Consider the following 17064-nt stretch of genomic DNA (forward strand, 5'->3'; position numbering starts at 1 on the left):
TTTTGGGAGACTTTGTCCCCTGGAAGCAGCTAGACAAATTTGCATCAGATTTGAAATGTATGTTTGTAATGGTCTCATTTCAAATAAAGGCTACATGATATATGCAAAATGTAGTTGAAGTGCCCCAGAAATTAAGTCAAGCAGAAGTGGGTGATTTTAGTTGCAAAGAGTAGAATTTAGTTCAGGCTTGTTGCTACAGTTTCCATGGGTCCTCATGTATTCAGAACAAGGCAAATGTCTCCCAACAGAGTAATAGCGACGTTCAAGAATGTCAGCATCATCTTAGAGAGATACTAGATTACCGCACTACACTCTTATAGCACTGCTAACTGCTCTGGCAGCTTCCTGTTGCATTCTGGGATTTGCAGTTTAAAGGAGGGGCATTTAGAATTCTCTGAACTCTCACTAAACTACAAGCTTCAAATTGCAACAGGAGGCAGCCAGAGCAGCAAAAGTGGAATAGCAGCACAATAAGAGGATAGTACAGTAATCTTGGCAGTAAATTGTGTACATGAGATTTGCTTTTCTTTAATTTTATTTCAGTGTTGAAATTTACAGTGGTTTCTGATACAGAGCAGTTGTCCTCTGCACACCCCTCTAGGTGGTTCAGGGAGGACAAATTCACAATTCATACAAAAGTTAAAGTCTTACAAATTTTTGGCAATTAATCTGAGTAACCCGTTTTCTCCTATTGCCATTGCCCAACCATTGAAAAAAAATTATACAATAATTTACATTGAAATGTTTTTCCCCCCAAAGTGCTTAATAGACTATGCTCAGGAAGATTTACAACTGGGCCTGTACAATTATTTACAGGTAGTACTTCTGTAGCACTTGTTATTTCAATATGGCTTTTTGGAAAGTGCTTTATACTTGGCCAGTGGTGGCAATACTTATTGAAGAGTTACAAGTAACCGGTAACTATTAAAAGCTGAATTGTTGTAGACAGATGTTCACAACTTTGTATGAAAATGTCTTTGTGAACTTGTTCCACATGTGTCTTCATTTTTCCAGGATGGGAAAGAAATTGTTCAGCCACTGGTCTGGCTACCATCCAAAAAGTGTAGAACACAAGTAGACTAAAAAGGGGTTGCCCAAGTACTCAAGATAGATCGTCATCTGTGCTTACAACCGATATCTGTTTAGAAGAGATAAACATTCATTATGGTGACAGCGTAATCCAAACCATCTGATGTTGTAAAGTTCTATGGCTGCACAAAGTAATTCTTGCCAGTTATTCTGACAGCATTACTATGTACTGTTTATCCCATTTTCCTCCCCCTAAAGAGTAAAGGGTCTTCTAATAAATAGCTGTTCATTAAGATATTTTTATGTAGGATGCTAAAGTTAACCTCAAATGGGTATGACCCCTTACGCTGGGGACATTTCTATGTTGTTACTATTAATGCTATGGGAGCTTCTTTGGGATCTGAAGCTTCATCAGGTTCATAAGATCCAGAATAAGCCTGTATTCATTACAATGACTGCTGGGGACTATGAAGAACATAAAGCATTCTATGGCTTTCAAGAGTTTTTTTTTTAATTTAGGCATCACCTAGAAATATCTGGTAGAGTTCAACTGGCATTTGCTAGAAGTTAGCTATAGCTACAATGAGTTCACTTACTGCAGGATATGTGTGTCCCACTGAACCACTGTGTCTTCCAATATCTATAGCAAGGTCTTCTTCTGTTGTTTTCAAGTACACAGGATTGTCAAAATTCATACTTTTCATGTTTTTGTGTTGCCAATTACGCCACATGAAATAGCCGCCTGCTGCTGCCATTGCTAAGAATACTAAAAGAAATTGAGAAGTTACTTATTCATCTATAACAGTGTTTCTTAGACTTTGGCCCTCCAGATGTTTTGGACTTCAGACTCCCAGAATTCTTAAATATTGATCAAACTGGCTGAGTCCTTTGGGAGCTAAAGTCCAAAACTTCTGGAGGACCCAAGGTTGAGAATCACTAATCTACCTTATCCCAGTGCAGGCATGTGCAGGGATGTGAACAGCATTCTGGAGTATAGGTTTAACTGAGCTATTTACTATTTTCTCCAACAAAATGTATAGCAGCAAGGAAAGGAGATACACTAGAAATACCAGTGATGTATTCAGGTTTTTTATTCCCAGTCAAGTCTCTACCTTCATGTTTCAAGTCCAGTCTCAAGTCCTTGCAAGTTACTTTCAAGTCTGGGAGCCAACTTTAACAGGAAAAAAAAAGGAGGCAGTGATGGTGTGTGTGGGGATAGAGTTTTAATAGGTAGAAAATCAAGAAGAGGTGCACAAGGTTAAGTTAAAAAAAAATTCAGAGGGGAACAGCAAACATGTTAAGCAATAGGCTTGAGGTGGAAGTATTCGTCTAGAGCTTTTCAAAAGCTTTAAAAAGCTTGTCTGATGTGCACCAAGGGCAGGCTGCTGGGCAGACTTCAATGCCCCCTTCAAACCCATTCCCTAACGTGTTTGCTGTTTCTGGATTAAATTAGGCCAGAAAATTAGTTGTTAAAAATAAACAAGTGTTGACTTGATGCCGTGCTGAATTGAGTCCAAGTTGAGTTATCGAAGCGACTTGAGTCTGACTTGAATGAGCCAATCAAGTCAAGTCTACCTTGATGAGAAATACTGTCCTATTTTGATCACAGTGCACTTATACTTACATACAGGAAGAATTGCCCAAGCTGCTGAAGAACTTTGAGAATAAGCCAGCTCTTCTGTCACTGGACTACTCTGATTTTGTTCTAGGGAGAGAAAATTATACATTAAAAACAATTTTTATTTAATGCCAAGTGCACCTTGAGTAAATACTATTAGGCGTTGACATGCAAAGTACAGCTCTGCCTATTAAAGAATGTAAACACTATTGAAGACCAGAAGTATACAGCAGATCAGCTAAGAATTGTTATTTTCTGCTCAAAGCAGCAAACCTACTAGCACCTACATTACAAAACACTGGTCTATATATTATGGTATGCCAATTCCATCATTACACTGGTAAAGTAGTGTGACATACCATAATCAGAACAAAACCTCTGCAGTTTATGGAGCAACTTTGTAAACTCAAGAGCTACCCATGTAACACTACTTGATACAGCTTAAAATGTAGGGGATGAACATTTAATCCAGACAGGACATGAGCTGGGAATTCTGGTGATTCAGCAGTCAAGTGTCCAGCCTATATGACATACTTCCTTTAAGTCAGCTTAGGCTGTGTTTCTGACATCAGCCTTATTCTTTGATAGCTAGGCACTATAGAAAACTAGGACTACCTGCTATCCATTTCTGACTGGAAGGCCAGCTACAGCTTGTTCCTTGAGAAATTAGTCACAGCTGCGAAAGGCTCAACAATATTGCTACTGAACAGTTTTTTGGTGCCTTCAAGATATTTCTGATTTATGGTGACTATCATGCGTTTTCTTGGCAAGATTTGTTCAGAGGATGTTTGCCTCCCTCTGACACCTAATGGGTTTCCATGGTCAAGTGGGGTTTGAACCCTAATAGTCCAACACTTAAAACACTACACCATTGCTGAAAAGTATTGGGAGTTACATTCTCATCAGCAAATTACCAGCTTGAAATCTCAATTCTTGAATAACTGTACTGGTTAACAATTGCTTCTGGGCTCAAAGTGCTTTTTGACCTTTCCAATCCTTAATGGTTTGGGACTCAAGATTCTTGACAACCACTTCCAATCATATGAAATTGCCCAACTATTTACCCTCTATTTAATTACCCTCTATTGAGGCCCCCGCTCCATATCCCCATGAAAACATAAGTGTAGGAGAAGGGCACAAAGGATATGGCATTTTTTGTGTTAATGTTGGTGCTGCCCAAAGAAGTTTATCTAAAGAGTGGGGACTGCTTCTCTGCAGGTAGCTAGGACCTCTTTCCCCATAGGACTTTGATGCTACTTTTCCAACTTTGATTTACTGTTGCTTTTACTTTGTCTCAACTAAAATAAAAATTTAAGAGAATGCTTGCTGTTTCAAATAACTGACATAAACAATACAATTGTAACAAGTCATTAGGGTATACTTAGCCTTCCTTACCAAGTCCTCCTGACTATTCATTCTGGCTTAAGAACTCAAAATAATCTTCAGGAATCATCAAATACTGGATACCCCCCATTCCCATCCAGAATTTGGGAAAGAAAAGCCATGCCCACCACTGCTACAGATGTCTGAAGTTTGCATTAATTCATCCAGCTATACCACCAACACATTTTACACTGCCTTGGCATTAGGACCAATACCTCCAGAAAGTGGTCCAGGTGGTTTTTCTGTTCTGCTGTTCTCTTTTGTCTCAGTGTTAGCCACATCAGTTCCTGTACCTGAAATTATAGATCAATAATTTTGAAGCTTTGGATGAACCAGGGTTCTTGCTTTGCAGCAGTGGTAACACCCACAGCAGATGAGCATGAACATGCATCTCTACTTAGCCCTGGTTTGCAATATGTTAAATTTACTGTGCTATGAAGCTGCAGTCTATAGTTAGGTTCTGGGATGGTTAGAAAGTGTCCAGGCTCTAATCATCTAACGTTCCTTAACAATTTTGGTATTTTAAGCAAAGTTGGGAGTCAAATATAGTTTGAAAATAAAGGACTGAAGCCTAGCGTCCAAAACACACTGCAGAAATAATCCAGTTTGAGACCACTTCAATTACCTTGACTCAGTGCTAGGGAATCCTGGGAAATGTAGTTTATTGTGGCACCAGAGCTCTCTGACAGAGAAGATTAAATGTCTCACAAAACTACAGTGCATTGGGCAAGGACAGTTCAAGTGATCTGAGACTGGATTATTTCTGCAGTGTGTTTTGGAGCTAAGACAAAGAGATCCATTGAATAGTGGGTTGCAAAACAGTTATACATTGAGTCAAAACTGCAGTTCAGAATGCCTGGAAACTATCATTCTAGCCAGAGATGCTGCAGTAGGCCTGTGTTAGTGTTAACATTCAAGTTAACACACTCATCAGAAACTATGGAATTCAGGACTCTATAATGCTATTTTATCTAAAACTTGTGATTTTCCCCTATAGGTTAGGACTAGTTTCTTCTCCAGATGGAAAGATAAGGCAGAGGTAGCCATCAAATGTGAATGGGATGCTATTTTATTATGGCGTGAATCAGTTTTAGTAGATCAGGCTGATGTTTGGCTTTGATATATGTCTACTTAAAGCATATGACATCCATGAATATGAAGAAGCCAGTTAGTCAGAATGCTATTTAATGGACAAGGCCAACACAGTGACAAGCATTTATGCATGAAATGGCAGAGCATAGCTTCTGAGCTTGATTTTCAGTACACCAGAAAGAGTATGACTGGTACCTCTACATCTTAAGCCATTATCTTGCAGTGTGTCTCCATCAGGACATGTGCATGTATACTTTGGGGAACGGTCATTTATCTTGGGAGCAGGCAGGCACAGATATCCACAGCCTCCATTCTTCATGTTATCTTCTTCACACCAGTTCTTGCCTATGGGGAGACATTTTCAAACATGTCACTTAGCACTGAAAATTGGAATTTTAAAGGCAAGGCCATGGTCTGTTTGGCAAATGAAGCCAATTCTATGAAGGATGTCCCCCATATTTGTTTTCTTGGCTTCTCAACTGAGATCTGTTCTTGAAGACCCTCCCAGGAACAGCACAACCCCCTCAGGACATGTGTTGGTCTGGAAGAGAGTGCTCTCATCCCTCCATCATCCTATTGTAGGATACTATGTACCTCCTTGAACACTTGTCAATATCTGCAATCCACCTTTAAGTTTATACATACCAAGAGTGGGGCAGCCAATTAGTTAATCTAGCCATGTAAGCCTCCAGAGATTTTGCTTCTTTAGGAACGTTAGGCTCAGGGTAAGCAGAAAGATGTGTGTACTGACAGATGGTGTTCTATAGGTCTGAAAGGATTTCTGGGTGAAATCCAACAGTCTGCTAGCAGAATGGAATATTTTCCTCTGGACTGTTGTGCCCCCCACTCCAAAAAACAAAACCTACTATAGGGTTTTTAATCCTCTGGAACAGACTGAGGATTCCCAAAGGGAAGAGAAAATAACCACCACTCTATGTTATATTGATAACAGTTTTAACAGTGGAATGACAATCCTGGATGGAACCCTACGATTCTCATTCATTTAATAAAAGCAGCTATAAAATGCCTCCATCTTAATTTATAGCCCTAAAACAGTGGTTCTCAACCTTCCTAATGCTGTGACCCTTTAATACAATTCCTCATGTTGTGGCATCCTACAACTATAAAATTGTGGTGTGTTGGTTCCTAAGACCATCGGAAATATGTGTTTTCTGATGGTCTTACATGACCCCTGTGAAAGGGTTGTTCGACCTTCAAAGGGGTCGTGACCCACAGGTTGAGAACCACTGCCCTACAAAGAACAATGTTGTTGTTGTGCGCCTTCAGATCATTTCCAACTTATGGCAACCTTAAGGAAAGCCTATCACAGGGTCTACTTGAGAGGATTTCTTCAGAGGGGGGTTGTCTTTGCCTCCCCCTTTGAGACTGAAAGAATGTGATTTGCCTAAGGTCACCCAGTGGGTTTCCATGGGTTTCCATGTAGTGATTCCAACACTCAAATCACTACACTGCACTGGCTCTCAAAAGGAACATAGGTTGGAATAAGCAAAAGTTGATCTGCATCGAATGACTGTATGTACCATTCAGCTTTGGCACTCAATTTTTTTTTTTAGGTTTTCAGCGTACTGTCTTTTGAACAAGTTTTATTTTGTGCCATTATATTGTGGTTGTAGTGAAAAATTAAAGTAAATCCTAGAGGTCTGAAGTCTGACCACTCCTGGTTTAGGCAAAATAATTCCTCTCAACTTCATAATTCAATCTGAATATGGGTTTCACCATCTGCCAGGCTATCTGGCCCACCACCATTACCTGATGGTTGTACAAGTTCATGATACACAATGATGTCCCGAGCATCATACAAGTTGTTTACTACTGTCTCCAGTTCTGCTCCTGTGAACTTATTTGCACTGTAAACAGCTTCATTTTCACCATCAGTCCAATAGACAGTATCCTAGGAATCAAGGTAATATCATTTCAGAGTGCAGGATTATTCCTGGGTATGCTACTGAACACCAAGGAGTACTTGATTAAAATTAAGTTTGATCAAATCAGAGTGCTAAATCTCAAAAGTGTAGCTGTTACTATTCACTTGGTTTGTTGTTCTCCTTTCTGCCTAGACCTTGGAAATAACTAGTTACAAACAAGTCACATGTCAATTTCCTTCTAGCAATAATTATGGTATAACTAATTTTGTTATAACACAGGGAAGGTAACTAAATGCACTCATTGGAAGGAAACTAACTGCTTTTGGTTACTTTTAGATATAGAGGTGTGTGGCCTCAATCCTTACAAATGTTTTGTACCATAGAGCAGATCTGCAGATCTTACTGCAGCCTCTAAAATCTAGGCTTGCGGCGACCTCCCAGAGGGCATTTTCTGCTGTCGCCCCCAAACTCTGGAACGACCTGCCGAATGAGATCCGTCAGTTGACATCATTAGACAGCTTTAAAAAAGCTGTCAAGACGGATCTCTTCCGGCAGGCCTTTCCAGATTAACCATCCCGGCCTGGGCTCCCTGATCCCCTCTTTCCTCTCGTGGCCCCATCTTCAGTGATGGTTGAGGATCTCCAGAGGGACACCAGGGTTTTTAGTTTGTTTTAACTATATTTTATGTTTTGATATTGTGTTTTTAATCTGTCATATTTTTTAATACTTTTATAAGGAGGGGAGGGATTATAATGTTTTTAATTTTATATTTTACTCTGTTATAATTCACTGTTGTCAACCGCCCGGATTGGTTCGCCACAGGGCGGTATACAAATAAATATTATTATTATTATTATTATTATTATTATTATCTGTAGCATTCTGTTGTTTTAAAAATTAGCTATGTTTAACTTTTTCAACACTAAATCTGCAATAGTAACAAACCACTTTTGGGGCCTTGAGGATATTTTTAAAAAGTAACTTCCTAAGCTCCAACTCTGCAATAGGATGACACCTGCTATCACGAAACTCTCCTCTTCCCAACTGGGTGTTTTAATCCTTACCTCAAATATTGTCAGACCAAGAGGATGAGCAAGGAATTCATGAGATTCCAACACAATTCTGCGGTCTTGACCATTCAAATCCACACTGGAAAGCTTATGGAGTTTAGAATCAACCCAGTAGAGACGATTCTTCACACGATCTAGAAAGAGACATTTAAACCCTTAGGCTGGAGTTAGATTTTGGCAAGAGCTTGCCAATTTCCTTTATTGTACTGTATTGCCTGGATGTCTAGGAAGGTTCTGAAGCATTATTCTTGGCTACATAATGGGTAATGAAAGCCATCAGGAAACAGTCATACCGAAAGTCCTAGCACCACCAGAAACAGATGGCAAGGAATACTGAGAAGCCATGACAAACACCCCAAGGCTGGAAAGTGACTTGATTTGGGATGAGAGGGAAATGATTGGCCTTATCATTGAATTCTGAAAGGAGATCACTCATCTTAAAGTCCACTTGCTTTCATACCCTTAAGGCATCTTCACAATTAAATCAGTTAACACCAAGAATTCCTTAAATAAGGAATTCCAATGTGGTATGAAGAACATTAATGTACCTAGTGCAATCCCATTGGGCCTCTCAATATCTGTTGTCACAAGTTGCTGCCTGTCAAGTCCATTCATCCCTGCTTTTTCAATTTTGGCTGGTTCACCCCAATCAGACCAATACATGAAGCTGCAAGAGAAACCAGGTAAGAGCTGTCACAAGTCTACTTTCTTTCCTCATTCAATGCACGTTTCTTCCTTAGCACTTGCATTAGTATTTCTTTTGATCTTGGTTTATTTTCTGATGAAAAGTTGCCTGAACACAGAACTAGCTACCTTTTTTGCACTGTGTTATTACCACAAGGTACACCAAGTGCTCTTTGAACAAATTTAATCCATACAGATCTTTTTCTTTATAACTGTTCTGCTCTAATAGGGTGTTCTATGCCTATATTATATGTCTCACAGCTATTGTTAACAAACTATCATGGGATACACCAGAATCATTGGCAATTAGCCAGATACTGGTTACTAACAATTCTTCCTAGAGTAACCTCTACCCATGTATTTTTGTCAGCATTTCTTTCATGGCTTTGCTACTCCATACTTGGAGGGAAAGGTTATTACCTTTGCTCTAGGAAGGGTGGACAATTGTGGCCCTCCAGATGTTGTTGGACTGCAATTCCCAGTGAACCTAGGTAGCATAATTAGTGGGAAGGAATGCTTGGAGTTGCCAAAAGCAACACCTGGAGGTCTGCAGTTGCTTAGCCCTGTTCTAGGATTGCTAGGCTGTGTAATCCTCAAATAATTCCAAGAAGCAGCTCTTTACTAACAATTTCAAAAAGTATGTAGGACGAGCTTTTCACTGCTGCTGATCTAATTCCAAGAGTATATTCTACAAAATTAAAGCACTTTGATTCCACTGTAACAGCCATAGCTTCATCAGTATCCGATGAGGTTTGGTTCCAGGATTTCCCGTGGGTAACCAAATCTGTGGATGCTCAAGTTCATTATATACAATAGCATAGTAAAATTGTGTCCCTTATACTAAATGGGAAAAGGTTTGCTTTTGGGAGTTTTTGTATGTGAATATTTTTGAGCCATGGTTGGTTGAATCCATGGATATGGTGGGCTGACAGTAAGTTTATGAAGTACTTGAAAGTTAGAGAACTCTAGCGGTGCAGTTCAAGAGAAATAGAGAATTATAATTTCATCATCAAGCTACATATGCCAGAATTCCACAGAACCATGTCACTTAAAGTGGTATCAAACTGCTATAACTGTGCAGTGTGAGAATACTCTCCAGGTATACTGCACCTTTGTGCAAGCTAGTCCTATTACCTCAGCCTAAAGACACTTAAACACACTTCTGTGCATGAAAGCATGCAAACATGTGCTTACCCAGAAAGTGGATCCACAGCAATTGCAGCTGGTTCTCTCAAGTTAGTGTTAAACAGGACCTTCCTTTTAGTACCATTAAGAGTAGCCACAGATATTGTTTTAAGAGAAGAGTCAGTCCAGTAGATGTTCTTGTAAATCCAGTCAACTGCAATTCCTGCAGGAATCTGCACATTTTCTATAATCCGCCAATGCCGTCCTGGTCTATTACTAGAGGTAAGTGAAGCACTAGGAAGAAAGATTTCATTAAATGTTGTCTTTAGTAGATGCATGTTCATCTTTTAAAGTATAGTGAAAACTTGTCATATTTGGATACAAGTCAGCCCTAGAGTCAAATTTGTCTAGAAAAGGGGGAAGAGAGAAATCTGAGGCCCTACAAATGTTGGTGAAATGCACAGCAACTTCCATCAGACAGCCAGTCATAGCCAACAATGGCTAAGGATGATGGGAGATACAGTCTATCTAGAGCACCATAATTTGTCCACCATGTATAGAAGCTTAGCTTAAGATAATGTTCAGTGCCCACACTTCTAAGCCACTGTTTTGACCCTCAACCCTGACTTCTAGTGAGGCTAGTCAAGTATATTCCAAAAGCATTTGAGCTGGATTTGCTTCCAGATCTAGCAAGAGGTAAAAATGTATAAATACAAATCTTTAAGTTTTCCCCACAAGCAGCAATAAAGATACTTGGCAGATAAAAGAGCAGCTGGGAACAAAGCAGTATTAACTACTGTTAGTATCTCATTTTAGTGATGCTGTGACAAAAGGAAAGCTCTCCACAGTGTCAGCACAAGTCAGAGTACCAGTGTAAATTGACTGTAAACATTGCCAGTGTCCCAGTCAAGACTATGCTCAAGATTACTGACTGTTAGTTGCTAGCAGACTGTGACAAGCACATCATTTTGCAAAGGGTGTTAGAGATCATGCTTCACAGTACCAACCATTTCCTCTGTAGGACCAAGAAAAAAAGGAAGTGATATGTTCTCCACCTGGAACCATGCGGGCACAGAGATCTCCTATGTGACCAGCACAAACTACACCAGATGTTACCAATATTTCCTTGGGCCAAGAAACAGCGCATATGCAGTACAAGGCATATGCTGTATGTTGTTGAGAGCCAAATCAGCTTAAAGGAATGACAGGTGAACACTACAGTTATGAAGTTTGTAATCTCCCAGTAGATGCACAGGTGCTACCGCACATACAACATAGTACAGAGACAATTTACCTAAGGATAGCATTTGGCCCAACGTCAGCCCAGATGATTTTGTGCTCAGCCATGTCAGCATCCAGAGCAACAACATTTCTGAGGTCTCCTATTAGTTGCGTGTAGTCCTGTCTTTCTAGGGCAAACTGCCTGATGTTCCAACGATTAGTGAAGAGCAGGCTTGGTTCTCCTCCTGAAAGAGCAGATTAATATAATGCTACCAGACAAAGTGTTGACTATCAAGCCTTAAAGCTAAATATTAGTCTACCATAAACACACATTTGGAAGTAGGCACCTTAGAAATCACAGGCCCTTATTTCCAGAAAGTGAAAATATTACCCTTTCGAACAATTCCTAGAATCTCCTGCCCATGTTGGATGAGGGATTCTGAGAGCTGCAGTCTAAAATTATACATTTTTCAAACTCTGCCTATTCCTGAGTTGATGGGCATATAGCTCAGTTAAGACCTCTGCTCAATAATAATAATAATAATAATAATAATAATAATAATAATAATAATAGTAATTTGTATCCCGCCTCTCCCTGTATTGGATCATGGCGGGTAACAACCAACATAAGAACAATAAAAATAGAACACAACAAACCACAAGTAAAAACATAGCAAAGCATGTAAAGTCCAATTCCCTATCTCCCTACCACCTTAAAATAGCATTAAAAACAATAATTCCCAACTGGAGAGTGAACATTTTGAGGAGGTCAATTTGGGAATGCCTGCTGGAAGAGATCCGTTTTTATTGCCTTTTTAAAGGCCTCCAAAGATGTTATATGATGGGTTTCCTTCAGCAGGTCATTCCAGGCTTTTGGAGCGGCAACAGAAAACATCCTCTGGGAAGTCGATACCAGTCTGGTTTTCTTGGACTGCAAGAGATTCTTCTCAGAGGACCTGACAGTGCGGGAAGGATTGTATGGAAGGAGGTGTTCCTTCAGGTACGCTGGACCCAAGCCATGTAGGGCTTTATAGGTATAGGTATCTCCTCATTGGTATTACCTATTTCAAAAGCTGAAATACCAACTAATTAAGCTTCAAAAGGTGCTAAAGTGAAACAGTGAGACAACAACCCTTCCCAAATTTTCAGAAAGTGCCAACTCTTTTTAGGGCCCACGGATAATAATGACTACCAGTCCAAGATGTCCTGGTAATGGCTTTCTAGTGACAGAATCTGGACACTGAAATCAAAAGGCTGCAATATTTCAACACCACTCAAGTTACTTACCAATTGCTTTGCATACTCCAGTTTGTGGGTCCATTCTATATCCACGGCTACATTCACATTTGTATCCCAGTTTTGTATTGATACAGATTTGACTGCAGATGCCAGGATTCTGGCATTCATCAATGTCTAGAAGAGAAGCAGTACTTAGTACTTAGCACAGCACCACAGTATAAAGCTAGGTTTCAAAACCTTTTTATTCTGCTTTAGCATGTTTACCTCCACATGTTTTTCTGTCTATCAACTCAAAGCCAGCAGGACAATCACATTCATAGCCTATAACCAAATCTTTGCAGATATGAGAGCAGCCGCCATTGTTCACCAAGCATTCATTTATGTCTGAAAGAAAGAATTAGAAATGCTATTCGGTCCTTTAGATTTGTTTTGTGCACTTAGGATTATATTTTTCAGGAAGGAGGTGTTATACAGAAATATTTCTCTGAAATAAAAAACTAGAACCTGAGACAGTTTTAGGATAATAATGTGAATAGGGTGGATTCTACGTGACTGCTTGAGCATGGACATTGTTTTATTAGTGGCAAACAAGTTGGCTTGTAAAATGGATGCAGAAGGTGTGATACAGCTCAGTGCAGTTCACTAATCTCTACAGCACTCATGTCAAACATGGGAGTTAACAGCTAGTTTGAAAGAATAAAGTAAACCTAGTCCAGGTAAAGGCAGAGCTCACCACTGTCAACAATCCAACCTACTTTACCTATTACTTACTGCATTGTTTAAGAGGCTCATCACTCCAGTCTTTGCAGTCCTGTTTCTGGTTGCACACTTTGTTGGATTCTATGCACTCTCCACTTCTACACCTAAATTTTCCAGGCCCAGTACATTGATTAACTGCAGGGTGGAGAAAAGTAGAAGACAAAGTTAAAAGAAATGTTTCTTCTCCACTCAAAATGCCACACTATATGACTTAGCTCTTTACGAATATCAGTTTTAGGGTTTGTTGAATATTTGCTTGTCTCGCCAGTTTAGGAAGAAAGGGAGAAACACTGAGGAACAATGATGTTAATAGTCCAAAGAAATATTTCTCAAGAGGTTAGTCTTACTGAGATTCCATCCTTCTAGGAAACCTCTAAGGGCCACAATCTCATTTCTCTGAGAAACAGGACAGGAAATATAGTCTCTAAAATTAGAGGTCACAAGCCAATGTCTTCATTGGTTTATGTGGAGAGACACTAGCAAAATGGAATGTTCAGAGCAGCTGATCAGAGACATGCTGGCAAAAAGGTGAGGGCCTGCTTAATAAGTGGCTATAAAAAGGGAGAGGAGCCATTAAGAAAGTGTGTGTGTGTCACAGAACTGCAGGAGTGCAGTTAGGAAAAGGGTTTAGCCTTAAGGGGATTCAGACTCCCATATAGGGAGGAAAGCTTTTAAAAGGACAAAAGAAGCCTTGTGAAATCAGTTTAAAGTTTTACGTTCTTTGAGAAATGGAGAGCCAGTCAAGGGAAGCTCATATCCACCGTATTGTGATTGATGAGGAAAGCTAGATTTCACGGGATTTATACCCCTAATGAATGAGCTTTGGTAAAGTGTGTATGTAAAGAAATAAAACTCAGTTTGAAGTGTAACTGAAGTCATTGAGTGAACTGAAATAAAGTCAATCTGTAACAATTGAACTGATGTACATGTTGTAACAAGCTTTGAGATTCAACTACCAAAGGAGATACTATCATAAATTCTGTCTGTAAATAACAATTATTTTCTTCTTGTACAAAGGGGAGTGGCTTGAAGTGATTCATAAGTAACAACATCAAAACATGCTACCAAGAATATTAAAAACACTTAATAATAGAGAAGTTGGAGAAAGTGGGAGGACCAAGGGTTAGAAAAATAGTTCTGAGGGAAGAAAAACCTCAAACTATTTAAGAAAAGCCAGGAGAAGAATCCTGTGTAACCTGGTGGTCACAGTTTATGACACCATTCAGTTACCTGTTTGACAGTTCACTTCATCAGAGCCATCTATGCAGTCCCTCACACCATTACACTGCCTGGTCCCATGGACACAGTTACCATCCTCACATTTGAATTGGTCAGGCCTGCATGTCCGAGAAGCTGGGAAAAGGAAGAGAAGGCTAAAGAACTAAGCCAACTGATGGTCGATGAACAAACATTTGCCTTCCAAAGGCAGCATGCAGTAATTGTTACTTACGGCAATTGATCTCATCGCTTCCATCCTTGCAGTCTGTGTCTCCATCACAACGCCACTTCTTATGGAAACACTCATCTCCTGAATCACATAGCATTTCACTCTCTCCACATTTCATGGTAAGGACAGGCTGGCGGCCACACTGTTCTGGAGATTCGTCTGACCAGTCAGTACAATCAGGTTCACCGTCGCACACCCAGTTAACTGGGATACAGGTGTCACTTTCACTTTTGCACTGGAACTCACCTACTCTACAAGTAGGTGCTGAACAGCCTACCTCATCGCTACCATCACTGCAGTCTTCTTGCCCATTGCAGGCAAAATCTTTTGAGATGCACTGCCCATTGGCACATGTGAATTCTTCAGGATTACACGTTATATTGGCTAAGGGAAGAGACAGAATAATTAGATTTACCAAGCTCTACTGCTTTATAAGTCACTGAGAAGCAGGAACAGAGTTTTGCAATACTATACTAATCAGGTTTGCTGCTACACTGAGGGCAGTGTCATCTATTGCTTTGATTTTCATCACTGAGCACTGCACTAACTATGGCTTGCCAGATTACTGAGTTGCCATCTAAACTAGGTCCTAAATTAATCTGGGATTTGGTACTGCAGCAAATGTGTTCTTGACAGAAGCAGCATTTTTAAAATTAAGTAATGGTGACTAGTTGTGATTCAAGCTGAAAGCTATGGGAGAAAAAAATGCTATCTAAAGCAATAAAATTTCTTATTTAGATAATTTCACTGCAGACTTATAGTTCCTGACCAAGCAGCAGTTGTTTCTACTCTGCAATGGCAATGATGATAGAATGTGGTATTATTAGGATGTGATTTTTTTTGTCAGTACACCTAGTGATCTACACAAACCTTCTATAATAGGTGCTCTCCAAATATGCTGCACTACACTTCCCAATTGAGGAATGATGGGAGTGGTAGCCCACTGGGGGAAGCTGACTTTGTCAGTATTTCTAAGCCGTAATGTTGATCAGAAAGTATCCAGTACTAGCCATGCATTTAAGATTAGTGGTGTATCTAATGGAGATGCCACAGCAATCCCAGATACACTGATGAGGAATTTGCCAAAGTCCTATTAAATTCAAGAGGTTACATATTTTGCCTGTAGAAATGCAGTTTAACCAGATTAGGAACTGAGTGTTAACTCCTGTAGTACTTTAAAGCCAATATTTCATGTGCATTAGTGTGGCTGGATGCTTCCTAATTCAAATGTTGGGTGCTTGATCTGAAGCTGTCTAGACCCCTTTTCAGGTGTTGTAATACATGTAGAGTAAACATGTGAAGGAGAGTTGAAAGAAGCCCTCTAGTCTTGCCCCCCCCCCCTTTTGGCTGTTTGTCACCCCTGTAGAGGGCAGCTTTCTGGAGAAGAGAGCTTCCTGTATCCATGCAAGCTGCCAACAAATTTAGAACTGATTCACAATTACAGTTGGCCCTTGGAACTCACAGGGATCTGTTCCGGACCCCCCCCCCCCCGAGTTACAAAACCCACACACATTCAAGCCCCATAGGCTTCAATGGGGTGCTTGCATGTGGGATGCGCACCCCATTGGCATTAATAGAGGTTGCCCCTCCGCCGATTTTCAAGTCTGTGCATCTCAAGTCTGCAGACTTGGAGGGGCGACTGTAATTTATTATGGCAAATAGCCAGCATAATAATAAATAGGATAAAAACATCACAGGACAATCAACTGGGCCCAATATATACATTTAAAAATACTTCCAGCCATGATAAAAAAGGAAGTAATGGGAGGTCTAATAACTGGATATTTAACAATGTGGTTTAACTAGCACAAATTAGAAGGCCAGAGTAGGACTTAGATGGCCAACTCATCCCTTCCACCCTTAAGGATTCTGGCTTACCACAGTCATCTTCATCTGTACCATCACCACAGTCATTTTCACCATCACATTTCCAGGACATTGGGATACACCGACTTGATTGAGGACCACAGCTGATTTCACCTACTGTACACTTTCTTGTATCTATTGAGAAGTGATCAAAAGTTCAGTTAGAAACTTTCTAATCAAGTCAGTTCAGATAGTGCAGCTTGAGGTTTCATGTAACTTCAATGCATAGGTATGCATGAAAGTAAAGTGAGATTATACTTCACTCAATGCTGTCTGCTACTCTATCTCTGAGAACTAACTGCCCAAAAGGAAGTCTCCTAGCTGTTCTATCTCACCTTCCATCTATTAGTCAAGATTTTGTTAAGGGAGGGTTTGGTGGGAGTTCACTGGAGGGAAAAAGTCTCTTCATTTAATCTTACATGGATTTGGTGTATTGTTTGTTTAACATTTGTAACTGTATTTACATATTTAAGCCAACTCAAAAGTTCACTTGAGCAAATAATGCAGACTACAGACGGTGGAACCAAATGCCCTTTAAAACAAGCAGTAGATTATGCCAGCATATTTGGCAATAAAATGTTTATATTTTATTTCTCTAGTCTATTTTAAAATCATCCGTCCATTCAATTAATACTTGGGGCAATT

General features: G+C 39.9%; 1 protein-coding gene across 2 annotated transcripts in view; it reads right to left on the minus strand.

Moving 5' to 3' along the window:
• Positions 1 to 495: 495 nt before the first annotated feature.
• Positions 496 to 17064, minus strand: part of VLDLR (very low density lipoprotein receptor) — a 29762-nt gene continuing 13193 nt past the window's right edge. The window contains exons 4-19 of one of the 2 annotated variants that reach the window (XM_042452010.1): positions 16432 to 16554; positions 14557 to 14937; positions 14337 to 14459; positions 13119 to 13241; positions 12612 to 12731; positions 12396 to 12521; positions 11182 to 11353; positions 9957 to 10181; positions 8627 to 8745; positions 8073 to 8212; positions 6893 to 7034; positions 5318 to 5467; positions 4246 to 4323; positions 2654 to 2734; positions 1626 to 1795; positions 496 to 1138 (exon numbers count right to left, since the gene is read on the minus strand). In XM_042452010.1, coding sequence (XP_042307944.1) covers positions 1103 to 1138; positions 1626 to 1795; positions 2654 to 2734; positions 4246 to 4323; positions 5318 to 5467; positions 6893 to 7034; positions 8073 to 8212; positions 8627 to 8745; positions 9957 to 10181; positions 11182 to 11353; positions 12396 to 12521; positions 12612 to 12731; positions 13119 to 13241; positions 14337 to 14459; positions 14557 to 14937; positions 16432 to 16554 — 2309 coding nt within the window. In that variant the 3' untranslated portion in view covers positions 496 to 1102. The remainder of the gene's footprint in view (positions 1139 to 1625; positions 1796 to 2653; positions 2735 to 4245; positions 4324 to 5317; positions 5468 to 6892; positions 7035 to 8072; positions 8213 to 8626; positions 8746 to 9956; positions 10182 to 11181; positions 11354 to 12395; positions 12522 to 12611; positions 12732 to 13118; positions 13242 to 14336; positions 14460 to 14556; positions 14938 to 16431; positions 16555 to 17064) is intronic. The other variant, XM_042452011.1, reaches the window with a different exon arrangement.

The sequence above is a fragment of the Sceloporus undulatus genome, chromosome 2, assembly GCF_019175285.1.
Source record: "Sceloporus undulatus isolate JIND9_A2432 ecotype Alabama chromosome 2, SceUnd_v1.1, whole genome shotgun sequence".
NCBI classification, from domain to species: domain Eukaryota; kingdom Metazoa; phylum Chordata; class Lepidosauria; order Squamata; family Phrynosomatidae; genus Sceloporus; species Sceloporus undulatus.